General features: G+C 36.8%; 1 protein-coding gene across 8 annotated transcripts in view; it reads left to right on the top strand.

Moving 5' to 3' along the window:
- Nucleotides 1-24202, top strand: part of dock10 (dedicator of cytokinesis 10) — a 150763-nt gene that overhangs the window by 110970 nt on the left and 15591 nt on the right. For 7 of the 8 annotated variants that reach the window (XM_081369840.1, XM_081369837.1, XM_081369838.1 and 4 more), the window contains 19 exons: nucleotides 1446-1564; nucleotides 1658-1727; nucleotides 3948-4061; nucleotides 4147-4218; nucleotides 10375-10521; nucleotides 10724-10807; nucleotides 11227-11323; nucleotides 11449-11481; nucleotides 12947-13125; nucleotides 13765-13881; nucleotides 14737-14854; nucleotides 15265-15386; nucleotides 17060-17174; nucleotides 17308-17374; nucleotides 17483-17530; nucleotides 19098-19199; nucleotides 20428-20537; nucleotides 20757-20872; nucleotides 23675-23812. In XM_081369840.1, coding sequence (XP_081225966.1) covers nucleotides 1446-1564; nucleotides 1658-1727; nucleotides 3948-4061; nucleotides 4147-4218; nucleotides 10375-10521; nucleotides 10724-10807; nucleotides 11227-11323; nucleotides 11449-11481; nucleotides 12947-13125; nucleotides 13765-13881; nucleotides 14737-14854; nucleotides 15265-15386; nucleotides 17060-17174; nucleotides 17308-17374; nucleotides 17483-17530; nucleotides 19098-19199; nucleotides 20428-20537; nucleotides 20757-20872; nucleotides 23675-23812 — 1968 coding nt within the window. The remainder of the gene's footprint in view (nucleotides 1-1445; nucleotides 1565-1657; nucleotides 1728-3947; nucleotides 4062-4146; nucleotides 4219-10374; nucleotides 10522-10723; nucleotides 10808-11226; nucleotides 11324-11448; nucleotides 11482-12946; nucleotides 13126-13764; nucleotides 13882-14736; nucleotides 14855-15264; nucleotides 15387-17059; nucleotides 17175-17307; nucleotides 17375-17482; nucleotides 17531-19097; nucleotides 19200-20427; nucleotides 20538-20756; nucleotides 20873-23674; nucleotides 23813-24202) is intronic. The other variant, XM_081369841.1, reaches the window with a different exon arrangement.

Genomic DNA, 24202 nt, shown 5'->3' with positions numbered 1-24202 from the left:
TTGTCTCACTGGATAGTGGACACCATTGCTTTGGCATACCAGCAGCAAGGTCGTCCATGCCCCCTTGGTGTGACGGCCCACTCCACCCGGAGTGTGGCATCCTCTTGGGCTCTAGTGCATGGCGCCTCGCCAACAGACATCTGCAGAGCTGCAGGCTGGGCGACACCTAACACATTCGCAAGATTCTATAATCTCCGAGTGGAGCCAGTTTCTTCTCATGTACTCGCTTCAACTAGCCGGTAAGAGATTCTGCTCAGGTGTCTTCGCTTGCTCGCCATTCCTCTCCACGGACGGGATACATGCAATATTTTCCTCAGGTAAGCCTGATAAGCCCTGAGTCTCCTCCAGCACTGAAGACGTCAACGCCAGAGTTATGCCACCGGCAGCTTTCGCGATTGGCTAGGTGCCTCCATGTGCATGGTTCCCCTCCGGGCGACCCCCACATGTGTATTTCCACTGTAAGCCTCTTTGAGCATGTGTCTTTCCCTTGGCAAGCCACCTTGCCACCCCTGGGGTTCAAATATTCCACCTGCGGCTGGACACCCCAGTGTTATTCCGTATGCAGCCCTTCGGGGTCATATGTGTATTCCAAGTCCCCCCCTTCGGGTTGGGCATGATTGCATATTTCCACTGGCTGTGCTTCCCAGTGTACCTTGGTATTCCTATGTTAAGTAGGACTCCTTCATCTGTGCTAGTCTCACGACAGGGAGCTCAGACCTACGCAGGGCACTGGAAGACAGTCGAGAGGTGGCGTGATTACACTGGGAACCGGAGTGACAACGAAATTCACATCCGACGTAACTCGGAGTGACAACGAAAGGGAACGTCTCGGTTACGTATGTAACCCTCATTCCCTGAGTAGGGAACGGAGACGTTACGTCTCCCTGCCACTTCCGCTGTACCGCTGGAATGCGTGAGTTCAGTCTCGGCTCCTCAGCGAAGACATATCTGCATGTTGCCAGCGTACTTCCTTATATACTCCCAGGGTGGGGCGGAGTTACGCTATGCAAATTCCGCAGACCCATGGCATTTCTTTGCCATTGGCTCGTTTTATATACTCGAAGATGATAGGATTTCTAAGCGAAACCCCATTCGTCGTCATCCGACGTAACGTCTCCGTTCCCTACTCAGGGAACGAGGGTTACATACGTAACCGAGACGTTTTCTCTGATATTGATATTTTAACTTACAATTGATAAATGAACATCAAATGGCTTCATTATGCATGCGGATTATTGCAAACTGTAAAATGTTGTCATCCACATTTTCAATTTTTGGATTTTGTGAAGTGAAATCAAAATACAAATTTCCAATGTTTCAAATTATATGTAACTATTGTGAAACTAATACGCATCCTGTATGTTTGAGCAATGTATAACCCTTCGCTATTTTAAGAGGAATCAGGCCGTATTTTTCTGTCAACTCTTCTTTTTTTGTCTTTTCAGGGCCTCCTGAGTATGGAGAAGATTCATGTGGTTATTCGCTTCCTCCCTGTTCTCTTCAACCAGCTCTTCAAAGTGCTTACCCAAAACGACAGTGACGAAGTGACCGCCAGCACCACCAGGTACAGAAACCCATCACTGACTCTTCTGAACACAATATATCGACACAGCTTTCAGATTTGATTCTCACTTTAACCTTACATCGTAATCATCAGGGTCCTGGTCCACATCTTAGCTAAGTGTCATGAGGAGAACATGGACCACTATTTGCACTCTTACATAAAGGTACGTATGTCACAAACATACTGCGCAATGTATCATTTCACTCACGCATGTCTCAGCTACTTCCAAGTGCTAGATCAAGACAAGCATAGCTGTAGATAATGTGTGGACAGTTTGTGGTTCGTGAACAACAGGTTTTAGGAACTGATGTGAAGCTGTTTTTCCAGGCCAAAACCACAGTTTTACAGGCAGAATGATTCAACATTGCCTTAAATTATACCACAAATTTTGTGACTTGTTGATGAGACTATAACCAATGGAAGCTTGTTTCCACCACAGAATAAAACATTTTAAAAGACAATTGCGACTTTTTAACTTACAATTGCGAGATTTAAAGTCAGAATTGTGTGATATAAAGTCGCAATTGTGTGTTTTAAAGTCAGAATTGCGTGATATAAACAAACAATTGCAAGAAATAAACTTGCAATTCTAACTTTATAACACACAATTGCAAGTTTATATCTCGCAATTCTGACTTTATGACATATTTTCTCAAGTTATAAAGTCCAATTCTAAGGGAAAAAAATACTTTTTCCCTCGGAATTGCGAGTTTATATCTCACAATTCTGACTTTATGACAAGCAATTGCGACTTTATTTTATGCAGTTCTGACTGAATATCTCCCAATTGCGTGTTATAAAGTCAGAAATGCAAGATATTAACATGCATTTATGAGAAAAAAAGTCAGAATTGCGAGTTTATTTCTTGCAATTATGAGTATTTATCTCACAATTCGGACTTTATAACAAGCAATTGCCACTTTATATCACGCATTTCTAAGATAAAATGTCAGAATTGCGAGATGTAAACTGGCAATTGTGAGATAAAACGCTCTTCCACCGTTGGGCCAAACCATTCTCTTTGCTTAACCGTTCCATTCCGTGCCGATCCGGGCCAGCCGATAAGAAAGCCCAGCTAACAGATTTTTGTTATAAGAACGTTCTCCAAATATTCAGTGTTGGATCTGGGAACTTAAAGTGTCCAGTTTTTCAGAGGAACGTGTTTTAGAAGGTATGATGTTCCTCAAACGTTCTTTCAACTTAATTTTGATTAACAATTAAACATTCTAGGAACGTTGATTTGTAACATTCCAAGAACATTAAAATGTCCAGTTTCCTGAATGTTAATAGAATGTTATTTAAATGTTAGTATGATGTTCCTGAAAATTGATCCACAGCCTCAAATTAAATCAACTGAAGAGAAAAGAAGACATGAAATCTGTGAAGATCTCAGCAGAGGAGGATTAAACAACTCCACAAACAGCATTACCAGCTTCACTTATTACTAACCAGACTGACTTTATTTCTGTCAGACGTCTACAGAAGTTTTTATTGAGAACTAACAGGGATTTAGATGTTGATGAATGATTGTTTCATTTGATGTTACCATCATGGTGATCAGAGTTTTCCTTAGTTGGGCCCTTGACTTTTGTTAAGTTACTTTTTTTTAACTATCGCTGGTGTTTTCAGAAAACATTTCTGCATTGATAAAGCAGATTAATATGTGGTTTAAACAACTGCTTATTGTGTATTTTTGCTTATTAAATTTAAGATTAAGTAATAAAGTCAATCAAATTGATAAACATCATTTGTAACACTGAAGTGATTTGTGTAAGACTGTCCAAAACTTTGTGAAAGTTAAGATGTTGAGACACACTTAGACATCAACACTCGTCATACAAACCTCAACAATGGTGACAATTATAAATAATTCAGCTGCATAATTTATTCATGCCACAATGTATGTTGGGAGGCATGAATGTGTTTCGTATGCTGGCATAAAGCATTTCACCATTGTTGTGTTTCATATTCTGATAGTTGATGTCTGTGAGTGCATAAACAACACAAAACAAGTTTTAAACAAAGTTAACAATGACAGTGTTATGTATACACTCACAGACATCAACATTCAGCATCTGAAATGCAACGATGGTGTTACAAACGATCATTAACACATGGGCTGAGTTTAATACTTTTCAATAATGCTTCTATTCCATAAGTCGACAATTACAGAAAAAGCAGTTGACCATTAAACATCATGGGAACATCATCCCTTTTAAAACATGTTCCTCTAATGTCAGGAAAACTGGAAAAGAACGTTCTTGTCAAGTGAAAAAACAACTTGATGACTCAAGTGTTGAAAATGATGACTGACTGATTAGACTGATGATGGCATGTCCTCACAGTGTCTTGTGTCAAATGTATTTCTCGTTTGTTTACCCAGTTTGTCTTTAAGACTGAAGCATGTGGCTTCAGAACTGTTCACGAAGAGTTGGCCAAGGGAATGACCTCTGACCTGAAGAGCAACGAACAGTCGGTCGTTCGAAATGTCCTTAAGGTGAGCTAACATGACCATTTCTCTTTTAGAGAAGTGATGGACCTTTTCTAATCGTGTCCTTTGACATCTGTTTGGTTCTCTACAGTTCTCGTGGTTCTTTCTGGAGATCATAGTGAAGTCGATGGCTCAGCATCTGCTGGACTCAGCTAAGCTGAAGGTAATTATTGAGTCAGTAGACATGAACTCACACTTAAAGCATCTGCTCTTTTTCTTTCATCTTCTAATTTTGATGGTAGTCTACGGTAAGCCTAAAATAATGATTTATGTTCAACACTCTTGGTTTGATTTGACAGGAAATTTTAGGCTTTCTTCTCACTATAAGTAACTCTTTGTGTGGCTAGTCAGATCCGCTCTGATATAGTGATCACAGGTAAACGTGTGTATACATTAAATCATCAGATTCATCCGTGCAGAAGAGCAGTACACTGTTAGACCTTACCAGGTTTTTTTTACAGTAAAATACTGGCAACACTGTTGCCAGTAATTTACTGTTAATTGTACAGTTCTTTACTGTAATCTACAGTATGTTACTGTAAAAGTGCACTGAAACTCGAGTTAACTAATTTCACTTACAGAAACCGACTGCCTTAAATTGACCAACTGTCATTTAAATGTATTAACTAAAATGTATAATGCACTAATAACATGAGCAAAGTATTACTGTGAACTGAAACCACAACAAAACTTTTGTAAATAAAGAGATTTCCACTGGACCAGCAACTACACAGTCACCGCCTGTTAAATAAAGCAACATGCAGTATATCATCAATGTTTGTAGATCTTCTCCTGGACTGAAGCACAGGCTCTACTCTTCTGCACAATGGTGACCCAAAAAACAAGATTTTACAGTAAACTACTGGCAACAGTGTTGCCAGTATAAACCTGTTTTATAACTTACAGTTTATTACTGTTAAAATACATTTTGTGGGTGTGTCTTTTTATCTTACACTGTTAACCCTTTCAACCCCACAGGAAAATCCACACTACAAAGAGTAAAAGTAACATTGACGCAGTATTGCAGTGAGATAATTAAGAGAATATGTAAGTGATTGTTGAGCATTAGTGATGAACACCTGCACAAGCAGAATCACTGAAGGAAAGAGGAACACAAGAACACTAAATAGAGAAACACAAGACCTACAACTGACTTCCAGCCATTACACATTATTACACTTATTATTAACCACTATGACTTTATTTCTGCCATACATCTACAGAAGTTGTTATTGAGATGTTTAATTGAAAATGTTTGGTTTGAAGTTACCATTATAGAGATCAGTGCTTGCTTTAGTTGGCAAAATCATCAAATTGCTTGTACGTTCACTAAGAAAATTCATTCTCACTCATTCAGAGTTTGATCCTCAATCAAAAGTATTACATTACCACCACTGTGAAACCACAGCAATTACAATGACTCTTTACTATTAGAAACACAGAGATATCACAATTTAGCACATGAATCTCAACAATGGTGACAATTTTTTTCTATCTTTTTTTTTAATTCATGCAGCAGTGCATGCTGGGAGTTTTATATTATACTGGAACCCAGCATGCATTGCGACATGACACTTTTGATTGTCACCATTGTTGAGATTCATGTGCTGATTGTTGATGTCTGTTTGTGCCTAATTGCAGCAATATTGATTTCATGTTGTAGATTCACAGGTATATGCTAAATATGAAATACCCATAAATTCAGAGAATCAGACATGTCCAGGATGGTTGTGACATCATCACAAAAGCCAAAAACACCTGATCATCTTCTTCTTGACTCTTTCTTGTCATAACAAATGTGTTTTATAAACTCACTGTTACAGCAGTCAGAGAGAGATAAATAGTAAGAAGTCAAGGGACAAGAGACCAACTAAAGCAAATACTGATCTCCATCATGGTGACAACTAACTTTATTATTTACTAAATCTCTGTTGATTCTCAACAAGAACTTTTGTACATGTATGATAGAAATAATCGTAAACTGGTTTCACTCTCAGTGTGGCTGTAAGTCAGTTGTAGTTCTTGTGTTTCTCTTTTTTCTGTTCTTGTTTCTCTGTCCTTCAGTGATTCTGCTTATCCGGTGTTCATCAGTGTCTCAATTCACTCACTTCTTTACATTCAAGTGGACTATATTAGTGAACTAATGTAGGGAATAGTGAATGAGGGTATAGGGTGTGAATGGAAAAACAGCCTCTGAGTGTCGACTTTGAGCGCTGTTAATTCACAGTATATTCCTGTAGGCTAGTTTTGTTTTCTACGGTATATTACTGTTTTAATGGAAAATGGTATAATATTGTCAGAATTTGGCCTTTTTTTACAGCCAGGGTTAACAGTGTACTGAAGTGTAACTGACGTGAAAACAATATATCTTAACAATAGCATCTTTAAATTAACATATACTTCCTCAAACTTTTATGCTATGGTAAGATTCTGTGGATGTTACTGGTTCTTCATGAAATCATAGAGTCATTGTTTTTTTTATTTGACCTTGTGGTGTTCAGTTATAGAAAGGAAATTACATTTACACTGTAAAAAATTTAAGCTTGAACAACAAAAAAAATCTTAGTACTAATTTCCCCTAGCTTTTTCTTGTTGACTCAACTTTTGTAAATAACAGTTATACGATCTGAAAATAAGCAAAAAATGTTTAGTTGAGTCAACTTGACATTATTTGTTTTTTGGAGAGGTGCAACTATTCTGTAACAAATCTTCTGTAGTTGAGCCAATTCAAAAATGTTTTGTCTATTGGAAATCATTTGGTCATCACCATTTTGGTGATGAGCGTTTCCTTTGGTTGGGCAGTTTGACTCTTGGCTTGGCCAAGTGTGAGTTTGTGGTCTTTGTAACAGTGTTTAGCAAAACACATCATTTGTTGCTAAGAAAAAAGAAACCAAGTTGATCAAGTTTTCAGCCTCATAAACTAGAATAAATCACTAATCTTATTTCTGACCAAAATTGATTTTTGTTATTTTTATTATTATTCATATTTTACCAGCAAAACTTTCTTGCAGCAGATCAGACATTCTGAATTCTGATTTTCAAATACATTATAAGGGAAACGTTTATTTTGACACACACACAGACATGAAGAATCAGCATATGAATCTCAACCATGGTGACATGTTTCATGCCGCAATGCATGCTGGGAGCCACCATAGTATTAAAAATCATGGCTCCCAGCATGCATTGTGGCATGAAACATGTCACCATGGTCGAGATCATATACTGATTCTTGATGTCTGTGTGTGTGTTTAAAAAAATATTATTATTCATAAATAATCACTTTTCAGAAAAAAGAATAGTGAATTACTCCCTTTTATGATGCTGTTTCAGTATCTAGATCATTTTTGTTGATGGATTTCTTTGCAACAAATTACGTGTTTTGTTAAACAGTGTTACAAAGACCATAAATTCACATAAAATGCCAAGAGTCAAACTGCCCAACTCAAGGAAACGCTCATCACCAAAATGGTGACCAAACGTTTTCAATAAAAATCTACATCTGAACCTTATTCTTAATAAGAACTTATGTTTCCAATAGACAAAAAAATGTTGAATTGGCTCAACTACAAAAGATTTGTTGCAGAATAGTTGCACCTCTCCAGAAAACAAATAATGTCAAGTTGACTCAACTAAACGTTTTTTTTTTTTTTTTTTTTTGTGTGTCACAGACAACTTATTTTCAGTTTGTATAACTATTTTTTACAAAAGTTGAGTCAGCAAGAAAAAGCTAGGGGAAATTAGTACTAAGATTTTTCTTGTTGTTGTTGTACAAGATTTTTATAGTGTTGTTTTTTGCTGAACCAACACAACAAAATCAGTCATTTCAACTTTTTTCAAGTTGTGTTTTTAACAGTGTAGGAAACATAAAAGATAATATAGAAACAAAACTTAATTAATGAAAAATTAATTCATTCTCCATAACACTGGTTCACACACACATGCACACCTCACACACACATAATTATTATTATTACATAGGATAAACCAGCCCATTCTCATCCTAGGGCGTCATATATTGACGCTTTTGACATTTCGTCTACATCGAACGCACATGGCACCCTTTAGCGTCAATATGAGACGCAGATAGAAATGGGCCAGAAGGCGCCTCCTAGCGGTCTAACCCTAACCCTACCCCAGACCTAAACCTACCCATAACCGAACAAAGCTCTGTGTGTCTCATATTGACGCTAAAGGGTGCCATGTGCGTTCGATGTAGACAAAATGTCAAAAGCGTCAGTATATGACACCCAAGGATGAGAATGCGTTGGATAAACCTCATAACCCATGTTTACGTTGATGCCCATGCCATTATACACATCTGTGTCCTCATAAACCATATATACATGAACACACACACATATTTCCACAATATCTCTGTATCTCACAAGCAACACGTATCACCTCCTGCTTTCTTAATATTACAGTAAATGCTATTGTGTCACATTTCAGTAGTTTTAATTCTACTACTACTTTGAAAGACACTTATCTTGCTGCATCAAGAAAAACTGTAATCTTTTCCACATATACAAAACATTTTTTTTTTTACATCAACTTAAATGTAAAGTTAAACACAAGTACACACATAGTAGTATTGTCTTGCCTTCCAGTGGTTTAGATACGCATTTACAACTAAAGCAGTATTTACTATAAATGTTTTGGAAGCCAAGTACAATACTAAACTTAGGAATAGCTGTATCGCTGTAAATACTCAGACTTTACTTTCCAAAGCACATATTTCTGGTGTAAAGCAGGCAGACCAGCTCTGCTCTAGTATTTGACCTGAGTTTAGAATTGTATGCAGCTGTGATCTACACTGTAAAATGTAATTAGTTGACCTTACTTAAAAAAAGTATGCAAACTCGTTGCCTCAAAAAAATTAAGCAAAGTAAGCTTAAGATTAGTGAGTTAGAAAAGCTTGTTTATTTTAAGTGTGCAGTACTAAATCAAGTAGTACCACTAGCACGTTTTTTTTATGTTCATGTAACTTAATAGTCATGATTAGTCTTAACTTATTTTTTTCATTTTGTGTGGATTGCTTGATATAAATTTAACCCCACTTAGAATTACTAAATTCCTACAACTTAACACTTTTAGTTCTGCTTACTCATTTTTCAAGTTCACTTAAATTAAAGAAACCAATTTCTGAGTTAGGTTTACTTTATTAATTATAGCACTGTTCTTGTACAGCATAATATTTAGAATTTCTTAAAAGTTTCCATTATAAAAAAAATATATATATTTTTTTTTTTGTTTAATTTAGTTTTTAGACACATTGACATCAAGAATCAGCCTGTGAATCTCAACAATGGTGACAATTATAAAGCATGTTGCAGTGCATTCTGGGTGCAACCAATCAAAACTCATTCATGGCTCCCATCATGCATTGCTGCATGAATAAATAATGAGCTTATGATCAGGGGGTGATCTGTTTGTCACCATTGTTGAGATTCATACGCTAATTCTTGATGTCTGTGTGTGCCTACATTAAAAAAAAAAAATTGACGTTTTTTTATTATTTATTTGGATTTCATTGAAATGGCTAAAAATATTATCCTGTACCAGGACAGTGCTGTTATAATTAATAAAGTAAATCTAACTCAGAAATTAACTCTGAACTATATGAGTTCAGTGAATCAGGTCAAATGATTGTGAAATAACGATTTTGTTAAAACACAACCATCACCATCAGATCACCTTTTCTGTTTGTTCATCTGGCTGTTATAACTCAGGTACATCAGCCAAACAAAAGTTTAAATTAGTGATATAACGGTCAAGAGCCCAACTAAAACAAACACTAATCGCCACAATGGTGGCTTAAAATTACGGTTTTCACCTTCAGCCAATAGTGGCTATTGAAGGGCGAGTCTTGGCGTGGCCATATATTGCCGTCTAGCGTAGAGAGGACTGATCTGCGCATGCCCACAGGTCATAAACTTACTTTTTCTAAATGAATCCAGCTCAAGTAGACTGAGCTGGTACGATTTTTCAACCTCAAAGTACAAGTAACTTACTAAAAGTGAGTGTTAATAGCAGGTTGAAAAAAAATGATTAAGGTCAATTTACTATTTTTAATTAAATACAATGTTTGCATTTACAGTGTACCTTTAACATTCACTCCATAAAACCAGCAAATCATACTAAAACTGAATAAATAAAAGTATGTAAAAAGTATTATTACTGAAAAGTATGCCAATCGACTTATCAAAATCAAAAGACATACTGTACACTTCCTGAGTACTCACAACTGCTTCTGTGTATTTTACTCAGTCAAACTTGTGTTTTATAAGAAATGTGTAATAAAATGTGTTTTGCTCAGCTTCCTCGACCGCAACGATTTCCTGGAACTTTCCAAAGTCGATTGGAGACCCTGATCATGACCATGTCCGATCACATCTTCTGGAAGCATAAAGAGTTTGCAGAGGAGACACGCAGTGCTAATATGGCCATAGCGGCTTTTGTGAAGGTCAGGACAGCAAAGATCCAAATAAAGTACATGATTCAGTTAGATGCAGAACTCATTATGAACTACATATGTATGTTCATTTATTCTGTGTGTGATGTGTACTGTTGTACCTTTTCATAATGGTTTGTTATAAACTTGTAATTAATTTGCTATTGTCGCTGCAATCAGTTTTAATTTAAATATGTGTGTTTCCCTTCCTCAGCGGTGCTTCACATTCATGGACAGAGGTTTCACCTTTAAACTGATCAGCAACTACATAAATATGATCACAGCCAGTGACAACAAGGTACCCGAACTTTTATAGACTTTGTGCTCCACTGACTTCCATTCAAATGCATGTAAACGCAAACTCATGTGATGAAGTTTCGCATCTAGCTGCGAACGAAAGTTTGGTGAACAATGATCTGTGAATTTGTAATGCAAGAGAATGTGTGACCAATAGAGCTTCTGAACATGACAGACTGACCTCTTGGCTCAATACAAAGTCTAGTGTGAGCACAGCTTTAGCATTGACACATTAAAAGAAAGAAAAAGAAAGAACGTTATGAAGAACTTTTGTTATGTAATGACTGACATCTATTTGTGTATCATTTATGTGTGTTTTTGTCTGGCTGTTTAATTTATTGACTGTCTCTGTTGTGAAGATTATCACTAAAGAACTGCTTTGTGTGTGGATGTTTTTGGGTGCGAATGTTCTTTTTCTAGGCGCTGTTTGAGCTGAAGTTTGAGTTCATACGAGAAGTGTGTAACTATGAGCACTGTGTCCCTCTGAGTCTTCCCATCCCGTCTGCACGAATCACAGGTCAGAGAGCAGCAAAATCTCCACCTCTTCGTGTCTCATTCACATAACTTCATGCTTATCTTAGTTCTAATGAACACACTGTAGACCCCACCTAACATTCTGTCTGTCTCGTTTCTCTCTATCAGACAAGGAATCACTGGAAACCCAAAGTGCTCAGGGTAACTATTACATGTATTTTATTGAACGTGATATAATTAAACATAAAATAAAATAAAAAAAATGCTAAAAACCAATAAAAAAGTCTGATTGTTAAGAATATCCAACCCATTCTCGCTCCAAAGGCGTCAAAAACTGAAGCATGGTCAAGCGCCTTGCGTGTCACTTTTAGGGCCAGATTTACTAATAGCTTGCGTCAGTGCAAACCCTCTTTTGGCTTTAAAACAACTACTGTCAAGATTGACTAAAGACGCGCAGTGAAAAATTAGCTCTGAAAAGTCATGGACAGTTGTTTTTGCGGCTGATCTTATTGCAGATGCATTTGTAGGAGTTTCCCTTTCAGAATCAAAATGTATGGGAGGAGAGTATTTAAATGAATCACGCAAGGTGATTTACTATGGTTTGCGCTCGTCAATGTACTGGTGTTTGCGCCATTATTTACCTCCCAAACAAAGCACGTCTTAAACCAGACACTAATTTGAGCTGATCTTGGTAGATCGTGTTAATGGGAACGATCCGGCGGTGTCTGTGTTCTTTAATTTGCGCGTCGTCATTAGATCACGCACAGAACTTTACACTCCCATCAGCACTTCTTTGGAATTGCGCTCTTATGCTAATTTTCCCTGTTTACTAAATCTGACCCTTAAGATGCTAAAAGTACCTCTTGACGTCTATATTGTGACTAACTAGGAATGCCGTTGCTTTTAATGAGAAACCTTTGCCTTCAATCCACAGATGTGAAGGGCATGTGAATTTTATCATCATGACATATTTGGCAAAATGAAAGCTCTGTCGTCATTTCCTCACTCTCATGTCGTTTCAAACCCATACGACTTTCCTTCATCTTCAGAACACAAATGAAGATATTTTTACTGAAATCTGAGAGCTTTCTGTCCCTCCATAGACAGCTACGTAACTACCACTTTGACGCTTCAAAAAGTTCATAAAGAGATCGTAAAACTGATCCATATGAATCGAGCGGTTTAGTCCAAATCTCCTGAAGAGACGTGATTGCTTTATATGCTGAACAGATTTAAATTAGGCTTTCATTAAATCACACATCAGTTGTGGTAAACGGAATCTCAAGCATGTTCGCTTCATTCTCGTGTTACACAGCGCATTTGAGCTTCAGCGGGACGTTTGTTCTTACGCATTAAACAGGTTCGGTTGAGCTTCGCTGTTTATGTTTGCTGATCAATGTTTATATGTGAATGAAAGCCTAAATTAAATCTGTTCATCATGTAAAGTGACTGTGTCTCTTCAGAAAATTTGGACTAAACCGCTCAATTCAATTGGATTAGTTTTACGATCTCTTTATGAACTTTTCAAAGCGGTAGTTGTGTAGCTGTCGACAGAGGGACGGAAATCTCTCAGATTTAATTAAAAATATTTACATTTTTGGGTGAACTTTAAGAAGGGGACAAGGATTAACAATGTTGTGTTTTCTCTCTCTGTCTTACCTCTCAGTGGGCTTTCCAGAGTATAGTTTGACAGAAGAGTTCTGCAGGAAACATTTCCTCACAGGACTGTTGTTACGAGAGCTGGGGCTCGCTTTGCAAGACGAGCAAGACCTGAGACACCTTGCCCTGTCCTGCCTGAAGAACCTCATGGCTAAACATTCACTGGACTCTCGTTATGCCGCAAAGGTGAGTTTTGACAATGATATCACTTAAATATATCGAAATTATCTAAATATCGCAAATGTATGTATCGCAATATGCATATCGCAACGGCTTGCAATAACTGGGGTTATGAACAAAAGACAAAGAGAAAATCACTCACTGCTCTTGGCTGAATAACTTCTGTAGCTTTAATAAGAATCAGTATATATATTTAATTCATACAGTGAAAACTAAGCAATGTTTTATTTTTACATTTGATTATTTAGTTTCTTTTGTAAAATAAACCATGTAGGATAACCTGAACCCCTAAACCCTGTGGTTTACACTGATGTTAAATTTACACTTACAGTACTTCTTATGCTACAGTAAAACACTGCTGTTCACTTTCAGAAGTTGTAGGGTTGTTTTCTTGTCACAAAAAGTATGTGAAACACTTATGTAGGTTGTATAATTTTAAATAAATTTATTTTAAAGATTATTTAAGTTTATTTTACACACTTTAAGCATCATCGTAACGCATATTGAATATCACATTATTTAATGAGTTGTCGCACATCAGATTTTCTTCAATGTCGTGCAGCCCTACTTATATAGTTGTTGTGCACCAATGGTTGAATGGTTTTTAACTGTATTATATGTGTGTGTGTGTGTGTGTGTGTGTAGGAGAAACAGGCACGGATAGCCTCGCTGTACCTGCCTCTTTATGGTCTGATCCTTGACAACATGCCTCGCTTTTTCCTCAGAGATCTGTTTCCAATCTGCCTGACGGCTAGTGACCAGGTACACATGCTGAGGATATTCATCAATACAAATATAATTGAAAAACATAATATGGAAGTGTTGTTGTTTTTTTAATCAATAACTGAAATCATTTGAACAAGATCTGAAGTTTAAACAAGGCTGGAAAGTGCTTGAGTAATTGTACTTCATTCCTATACTATACTTGAGTGTTATTATATATGATATTATTCACACCAAATAATCGATTTCACACCAAACAAAAAGGGGGCAAAATGTTCCATTGCGGAATGGGACTTTTATGAGGAAGCTCAACAAAACAAAGGATTGTGCCAAAACACTTTTATTATGTTTGAAAGCACAGCTGCTTCAATGAATGTAATAATGAATTTAATTTAAATTCCATTCACACTGTCGCTCCTAGTGTGCCAGCTGTTTTGTTTTCTCATTGCTATTTCAATCAAATATCTGTAGTAGTGTGAGTGCTTGCATAAGTTTTGTATAATTACTGCTTGTAGGTTTTTTATGTGGATCACAGTTTTTGTAAATTACCAATCAGCATGACAGGAGGCCTATATACACACAGCCCACTCACCTATGTTCACCTCACACTCGCCTGGTTACTCTCCTAACCAGAGATAGAGTGTAAAAAGCTTTTAACTACAAATAAATGTGGATCATTTTTTTCTTTCACATTTAAGTCAATTTTGGGCAAGTTCTTGAGTAAAATTTTGACAATGTCACATACAAATCCATAACCAAAATCCAAAATGTACCTGTCCTCACAGCCCAGATTTTATACACATAATACATTAATCAGAATGAAATTTAATTTACTTCTCTCCCATTCCACACAATAATGTCCCTGATTGTTCAGTAATAAGATTTCTTTCACAGGGTTCCAGAGATGATCTCAATGTCGGTGTAGGTTTAGCAGGTCAGGTGACCCATGTCTTACGCCACGGGAACTCAATGGATGCGTCCTTCTCCAAGGAAGTACTCAACTCCATTACAGGTGTAGTGATGCTGAGAGACTGTGTTTGACCTGTGTTTCATAGATGTTGCCTTAATAGAGTATACTTACCCAAAAATGAGGGTTCTATTAATATTCAGAGTACTCAAGGTTGTATCATTTCACCCTGTATGCTGTTGTATCATCGATGCCAAACACTGTCAGCTCTCACATGTGTAAGAACATGGCGCATCAGTTTGAATATGCAGGCAAGAGAAGGGAACATTTTCAGGATTTTGGTCTATTCCTCACACAAAGCTATTATGCTTTCAGAATATTTTGAATATATCACATTGACTACTTTTGTGGTGTTTTTTGGTCCTTTTTGGAGCTTGACAAACATGGGTTTTTTTTTTATGAACATCCTTTAATTCAGAATTCCTCTCTCATATGTACCCATTGTGCTTTCCCAGCCTTTTCTTCATTGGCCGTATCAACAGCTAATAATGCAGACTCCAGAGGTTCTCTCATCAGCATCGAGTCGAACCCCAGCAACAGTGACCGCAACAGTGAGAAGATGGATGGATGTGAAAAGGTGAGTAACTACATGAGTTTTTGCAGAGTCTGTCACTGATTCATCTATATTAGGTGTAACTACAATGTCAGAAACATGCAAAAATGGTATCTGTGAGTGTGCAGCAGCACTGGGACAAAACCCTCAAATGTTGAACCCTTTGATGTCAGTCAGAAACCCCGAAAAGGTCTGTATTTGCACCTAAGGGAGTGCTAAAACAACAGCGTATTTACTCGGTGACGAGCCGTTGTAAAGGGACAAGTTTTGCACGTTTTATTCTAGTCCACCCATAGAGTTTCTGATGATGGTTTTGGAAATTAAATGTTTTGGCAAATGTCATTTTAACATTAATTCAGTAAACAATTTAATTTAATTTACATATAGTCATATAGAAAGTATTTTATTCACCTTTATTAAAATCAATCATATAAATATTATGAATTAAATATGAATATGAATATTATGAGTCAAAATATGATCTGGTCTTAGAAAAGCAAAGACCTGGTTTATCTTCAAAGAAACGAAGTACAGCGAAGGGTTGGTTATAATGCAAGTATGTTTTAATCGTGCACCAGGTGCTCTGAACATGAGCCAGAGCAGGCACACACGCGTTTTCTCCAAATGAATGGAGCCTTTTCACAGACTGTGGTGACGTGTTTCCACAGTTAATAACATCGTAAATCTAGCTAAGTTTTATTTCCATTTTTACAAAAATTGTATATACATCCATAAGACTATACTTTGTGTTTTATTACCTTGGCAGTAAATGACAGAAACTGGTTAACACTGCTCATGTGTTTCTAATACAACAGCTGAGAGAGGGATCGCAGATTTTCTTTCTCTCTTCTGACCAACATAATCAATCACTTTTGCAAAGTCATAGAAAAACTATTACCATTGATTTCTTCTATTGCTATTAGGGAAAATGGGGAGGTAAAAATTATATTTATGGTTGTATCTGTTCATCGCTATAGAAGTTTGCACAACAATGACGACTTCTGCTTCTGAGAACCCCAGAAACGTATCAGCTAAGATACTGCAAAATCGTATCTATTATCCTTACATCAACATCAATTAATAGGCATGTATGTGTATTTTTCTTTTTTGAGGAATTGCTCCTGTATTTATAACACCTAGTCCTGGCAGACTTGACTTCTGATAATGTTTCCTATAAATGATGTTGTCTGAAGTTTTGCCTAGGAATTCAAAATGATAAAGGATTGGCTTATCGTGGTTATAGTCATATGTGTAACATAAAACAGTCTAAATATGACACTCATTTCTTTATTCTTTATTCCGGCATGGGCTGCATGGCCCTGGCTGAGATCACTGAGTTACGGGTTGTAGTCTAACCAGCAGAATGAAAAGTACAGCACTTGCTACTGCCAATACACACACGACATGCTGCAAGAAAGACTGTTGCTGCTGTACAATACAGCATACATGACTTACAGTAGCAAATATATACAGGTGGAGCTGGGGAAGGTGGAGGGTTTCTGAAAGCGCTCTGCAACTGCTACAGCAAATGCTGACCAAATATTTGAAGGTTGAGCAGCTCATTGGCTGCTGATACAGAGGGAACCAATCATCTGTACCCTGTAGAGAATGATATCAGATCAGCCTTCCCATCTAGAGTTTCGTGATGTGAACTCTGATTATTGTAACAATAGAATGACTGTGATCGCTGTTTTCAGGTTGCCAGGCCCCAGTCTCTAATTGGATTTGGTTCACGCTTTGACAAACTGGATCAAGCGGAGACCAGAAGTCTGCTCATATGCTTCCTGCACATTATGAAGACCATTTCAGAGGGTGAGACTCCTGAAACACCAAACCTTGATGGATGATGTCTATTGCACATATTCAAAGCTCATACAGTAGCATCTGTAATGGCCTGTGACATATTTTATAATGTTCTGAGGATGATTTGCTCTCTGTGTTGCAGAGGTGATGGTTTCATACTGGCATCGAGCGATTCCCCAGGAGATCAGTGATTTCTTCAATATCCTGGAGTAAGTGACTCTTTTCATAAATACCAGTAAATGGATGAACTTCAAGAGAGGAATGGAAGAGAAGTCACTGTGTGTTTCCGCTGTTTTACGTATTTCTCTTTAAAACAGACTATGTCTCCAACACTTCCGGTTTCTTGGAAAGCGCCACATCGCCAGGTAACATCTCTCCTCGATCAGAAGTGCTTTACGTGTGCTGCTGTAAATCTACATGAATGTAGGAGTCATCTTTTCTTTTCTCTTCTTTCTGTCAATGATTGCGTATATATGTGCACATACGAGAGGACTGCGATGACTGTTTTTCTTCTCATCCTTTGTTCTTTGAAATAATATTCAGTAACAAAACACATTTTTGAAGAAGTCACTCTCTTTTATGCTTCCAAGTTGTTTGCTACTATAAGTTTTATATGTTAACTTCATATTTTATGCATGACTGTTTTTAAAACTTCATTGAAGTTTAATTGGAAAAATGAACAAATGTCACTGAACAAATTGTAACCTGATCCTAGCATAACATGATCAGTCAAAAAATTAGCATTGCAATTAGAATGCAGAGTCTTAATATGTCTGATTCATTTTGTCTCATAATTTGTTTTAAACTTTTCAAAATCATGAAAGTTTTTTTTTTTCAGGTTTAGATAAAAATTGTTACTCTTCTTCAGTGGTTTTCAATCCTGGTCCTGGCGACTCACTGCTCTGTTTATTTTGTATAAATGAATAAAAAGTGTGACAGTACTTGCTTGAAGTTCAGCACCGCTCTCTTGATCAGCTGCTTGTTTTGTACAGCGTTTGCACAAACTGTCTATAGCTCTACCTTCATAAAATAGGCTGTGTGACTTTATGACTTTGATTTTGGTTATGATATGATTTTGGTAACACTTTTAGTTTAGGATCCAATTCTCACTATTGACTAGTTGTTTATTAGCATGCGTGTTATATTGGCTGTTTTTTAGTACTTATAAAGCTCATATTAATGCCTTATTCTGCATGACTATATTCTACATCCCTTAATCCTATCCAACACCTGAACGTAACAACAACCTTACTAACTTTTAATAAGCAGTAATTCTGAGTTTATTGAGGTAAAAGTCATAGTTAATACTTAGTTAATAGTGAGAATTGAACCCTAAATTAAAGTGTGACCATGATTTTTAAAATCACTAAATCACTTACATCAAAGGTCAAATCAAACAATAAGAGCACCATAAAGTTACAACTGCATATTTGTGTGAATGCTGGACAGCTCTGATATGAGGAATATTTTTGCTCAGGTGTCTGAAATGTCCACTCAGTAAACCATAGGAAATATTGCTTATTACTATATAATGACTGCTGTAGTATACGAGTGAGTAGTAGCCTATAGTGTCTGACCTTGTTCTCATGAACAAAATTGATTCTCACTATTTTATCTGTGTTTGTGTTGAGATGTGTCCCTCATCACACTCTCTGTTCCCATGTTTTCCTCTGTCTGGCTTCCACACATAAATTCACATTCTCACTGTAAGACACAGATAGTCATTCAGCAATCTCTAGACTGCTATCAAAAACCAGCATGAGACGTTTAACATTTGCCAGTTAATATCACAATACAAACTTGCCTTTTCCTGCTCTTAAACACTCCCCTAGAAGCTTGGCTTTGATTTTCTGTCTATAATGGCGTGAGCAGGATGGTTTTGGGATGAAGGTTGGCATTAACCCTGCTCTGATTGGCTGGTTGTGTGCGCAGGAAGCTAGCGGCCGCAGTTAAGCTGGCTCAGGCCACACAGAACAATGGCACCCTGAAGGGGTCTAACGTGTCCTACCAGTCTTCAGGGCTCCTACCCCAATGGTAAACACCTAACCGGTCTACACTGAGCTCCCCAAAATCACTTAACATGATGTGTGCAATGCATAGAACTAATAATTGCATTTCTTAGCTAAAGGATTTTAATCCTGATTATAACATCCTCACACATACAGTAGCCACACATTCACAAAGCATTTGTCCGTGTGGGTCCCACTTTATATTAGGTGTCTTTAACTACAGGTATGTAACACGCCAAAAAAATTTAAATGATATGGTTAGGTTTAAGGGTTGGTTATGGGGTAGAGGTCAAGAGTGTAATTATAGTGTAATAATTACATTATCAATTGCAATCATAAGTAAACGTACAGAATGTACGCAATAAGTCGTCAAATCAAATTTATTTACATAACTCTTTTCACATTGTTTCAAAGTAGCTTTTGCAGCGATTGCTTATCTTCACAAAATGTAAACTATATTATCTCTGCTAAATGTGAATATAAGGCATAAAGATATTAAGTTGGATATATGACTATATCCAATAAAGATATTAAGCTGGATATATGTGACTATATCCAATAAAGTTGGATATATGTGTGTCTCAACTGGTTGATTAAGCAGTTGAGACACACATATATCCAACTTTATATAAAGTGCTGGGCAATAATATAGTTGCATTTTCTGACTAAATAAAAAAAAAAATCAGGCAGTGGGGATTTGCTATATATTATATATTGTTTTTTTCTGAGTGTACTATGTTTGCGAATAAAGTTGGATATTATATATATACAACTTTATATATAGAAAATAAGTGAATTATGATTCCTTTAAATGTTAGTACATAGTACTTAAAGACACTTCATGTAAAGTGGTTCCGTCCTGTGTAAATATCATAGTTCATCATGTCTTTTCACAGATGTCTTCAGTGTGGGAATCATGTGTGTCTGTATCCAGCGAGCCCCTCTCATTCACCTCCTGATATACTCCATATTTCCGTGTTGTTGCAGAGAAAGTGAATGGCTATTTAGTGTTTAATTTTTAGCTAAAATGTTTTAAAACTGCACAGGTATTCACAGTTTACTAAGAGCCAAATTTTCAAGATACTCTTGACAAGTCTGTAAACACTGAAAGAAACAGCCAAGAAAGTGTAGAAATAGAGGGAGAAAATGGGGAAATGATTATTTTTTTCTCTGCTATTGTCATGACAATTCTAGATTCTGTTATTGCTGTTACTGTCACTCCTCTGTTTAACCCTGAATGCTGTTGTTCCCAGGATTGTGTCCGCTCCGGATGGGCACAGACACGCGCGCTCCCAGACCATGCCCATCATCAGGGGGAAGAACGCCCTCGCAAACCCCAAACTGCTGCATATGATGGAGACAGGTACAAAACACTCAATACACCTGAACCACTGAACATCCATTCTGCTGTGTTTCAGATAAATATGGTCAACTTTGAATCATGGAATTGATCATTTATTGAGCCATGAATATTTATTTTACATAATACTGTGGCTCAGAGTGGATGGCAATGCATATGATCTGGACATGTAAAGTGAGGTTTTCAGATTGAGAAATTTAAACAACTGTAATGTGTGTTTAGATGGAAATGCTCCTGACGGAGAAACCGTCAACCCTACAGACATCGAGGCTAACCTTTCTACTGAAGTAGCCCTGACCGTGCTGGACGTTCTGGACCTGTTTGTTCACCATCACAAGGTATAGACATAACCTTTAATGACATCCCAAAATACACTCTGAACATAAAAAATAAATAAAAAAATCTTACTTAGTATTTCTGTCTTGTTTCCAGTCCAATTGTCAAAAAATTCTTAAATCAAGAAGCATTTATTAGATAAGTAAAATGACATGATATTATATATTGTTTTCTAAAGAAAAATAAAAACTTTATTTTCAACAATATTCAACAATTAAGTGAGTTTTTGCTTAAAACAAGCAAAATTATGTGCCAATGGTGTAAGAAAAATAACCTTATTCAAATGGAAAACAAGCCAAACCTTGCTTAGCTTTGATTTTTGAAAACAAGATATAATATCTTACGTCATTTTACTTCTCTGCTTCTTGATTTACGAATTTTTAGATATTTGGACTGGAAACAAGACAAAAATACTAAGTAAGAAAAGCATGTTTCGCAGTAAGTATGTGAATTGGGATTTGTGCTTGATGATTACTTAAAAACTCCTAATATCTAAAAACAAAATTAGTCAAAAAATACTCAATATGTCAATATGTGTGCACAAAGAGGAACACAGGAAGAAATTCTATTAAAATATTTAATTATTTCCATATGGATCAATGACAAGTGAAGATGTCTAAGATGATAAAGAGGAGAAAATCTTTGTGAAATATTTTAAAATACAGGGCAATTTAAATTTTAAATAAAATGTACATTTTCTACAATTTTATTTTAAGACTATACAATTGCCAGGTGATGTAACATTTAAATAAGAAATACTTAAAAATTAAAGTACTAAATGTTTCCAACATATTTTTCAAGTTTTTTTTTTTTTTTTGGGGGGGGGGGGTAATGAATATCAAATAGTTTTTTAAGTTTGTGTTTCAGTCACAAAATGTGCCCTTCTTTAGTTGGATATTAAAAGAAGGATTTCAAAAATGATGACTGTCTAAAGATGTTTTATCCATTGTATCTTTTTCTTCTCACTTGACAACAAACTGCTTACCTGCACTGACTTTGATTGGGTGGACAAAAGTACTTCAAATACTTTCCCAACAATAATATTTCCAAACAAAATTACTTCACAGCTTACCGTTTTTATGAAATAATGACTCAAGATTATGTCAAGCTGCATATGCCAACATTGACTTACAGTGAGGAAAATAAGTGTTTGAACACCCTGCTATTTTGCAAGTTCTCCCACTTAGAAATCATGGAGGGGTCTGAAATTGTCATCGTAGGTGCATGTCCACTGTGAGAGACATAATCTAAAAAAAAAATCCAGAAATCACAATGTATGATTTTTTAACTATTTATTTGTATGATACAGCTGCAAATAAGTATTTGAACACCTGTCTATCAGCTAGAATTCTGACCCTCAAAGACCTGTTAGTCTGCCTTTAAAATGTCCACCTCCACTCCATTTATTATCCTAAATTAGATACACCTGTTTGAGGTCGTTAGCTGCATAAAAACATCCTGTCCACCCCATACAATCAGTAAGAATCCAACTACTAACATGGCCAAGACCAAAGAGCTGTCCAAAGACACTAGAGACAAAATTGTACACCTCCACAAGGCTGGAAAGGGCTACAGGGAAATTGCCAAGCAGCTTGGTGAAAAAAGGTCCACTGTTGGAGCAATCATTAGAAAATGGAAGAAGCTAAACATGACTGTCAGTCTCCCTCGGACTGGGGCTCCATGCAAGATCTCACCTCGTGGGGTCTCAATGATCCTAAGAAAGGTGAGAAATCAGCCCAGAACTACACGGGAGGAGCTGGTCAATGACCTGAAAAGAGCTGGGACCACCGTTTCCAAGGTTACTGTTGGTAATACACTAAGACGTCATGGTTTGAAATCATGCATGGCACGGAAGGTTCCCCTGCTTAAACCAGCACATGTCAAGGCCCGTCTTAAGTTTGCCAGTGACCATTTGGATGATCCAGAGGAGTCATGGGAGAAAGTCATGTGGTCAGATGAGACCAAAATAGAACTTTTTGGTCATAATTCCACTAAACGTGTTTGGAGGAAGAAGAATGATGAGTACCATCCCAAGAACACCATCCCTACTGTGAAGCATGGGGGTGGTAGCATCATGCTTTGGGGGTGTTTTTCTGCACATGGGACAGGGCGACTGCACTGTATTAAGGAGAGGATGACCGGGGCCATGTATTGCGAGATTTTGGGGAACAACCTCCTTCCCTCAGTTAAAGGCCAAAATCCCTCCTGCAGTGTGTGCAAACCTGGTGAAAAACTACAGGAAACGTTTGACCTCTGTAATTGCAAACAAAGGCTACTGTACCAAATATTAACATTGATTTTCTCAGGTGTTCAAATACTTATTTGCTGCTGTATCATACAAATAAATTGTTAAAAAATCATACTTTGTGATTTCTGGATTTTTTTTTTTTAGATTATGTCTCTCACAATGGACATGCACCTACGATGATAATTTCAGACCCCTCCATGATTTCTAAGTGGGAGAACTTGCAAAATAGCAGGGTGTTCAAATACTTATTTTCCTCACTGTATGTTCAATGTCAATTTTGATATAAATTAAAGATGCTACTAAATGTCTTAACACTGTCCTATTTGCAATGTGATGGATTGCGAAACTATTCTATTAAGTGTTTAGGCCAAAAATCAAGTCCATTAAAATCACTGCAAAATTCACAGTCGTGTTTGCCAGTATAATCAATGCAAATACTATTTAGGAAACATTCAATATGTGATGCAGCCATTCTGTGACAGTTTATCTGATTGTAAAGACATTGCGTGTGTTTCCTCTAAGATGACTAACTCCTGCTCCTTCTCTTCTTCTACAGAAACAGCTGCTGCACGATGAAGGGCAAAACTCTTTGATGAAGAAAGTGTTTGACACGTACCTGCTGTTCTTCCAGATCAACCAGTCCACCACCACCCTCAGACACGTTTTCACTGCCCTGCGCCTCTTCATTCAGAAGGTTGAACCCTTTCTCTACATATATCTTCAATCTGGGATGTATTTAATTTAATTTATTTGGCAGATACAAGGAATTATTGGCTGCATTACAGTTGTAAAATAGAGCATTTCTGTGCCCTACTCACTCTGAAGGGCAGAGCATTTAAAGTTAAGCAATTGTGTCCCATAGTTTAGCAATTTAGGACAATTGAAGGAAGTTTCTAAATGTAAACGTAAGTTATCCCATCAAAAGGAATTATCCTATTTACATGTATACAAGCTAATGTGTATTTCGCTTCAATCCAAAGTTCAAGTTTTAGTGAATTCCAACCTGCAAATTCATATCACAAGAAGACTTGTGACCAGTGGAAAATGAACACAACACGCCGTGACCTCTTGAATTAAAACTGAA

This window comes from Scardinius erythrophthalmus (assembly GCF_964197995.2).
Source record: "Scardinius erythrophthalmus genome assembly, chromosome: 7".
Lineage (NCBI taxonomy): Eukaryota > Metazoa > Chordata > Actinopteri > Cypriniformes > Leuciscidae > Scardinius > Scardinius erythrophthalmus.
The sequence above is the reverse complement of the archived record's forward strand: the minus strand, read 5'-3'. Positions and strand labels throughout refer to the sequence as shown.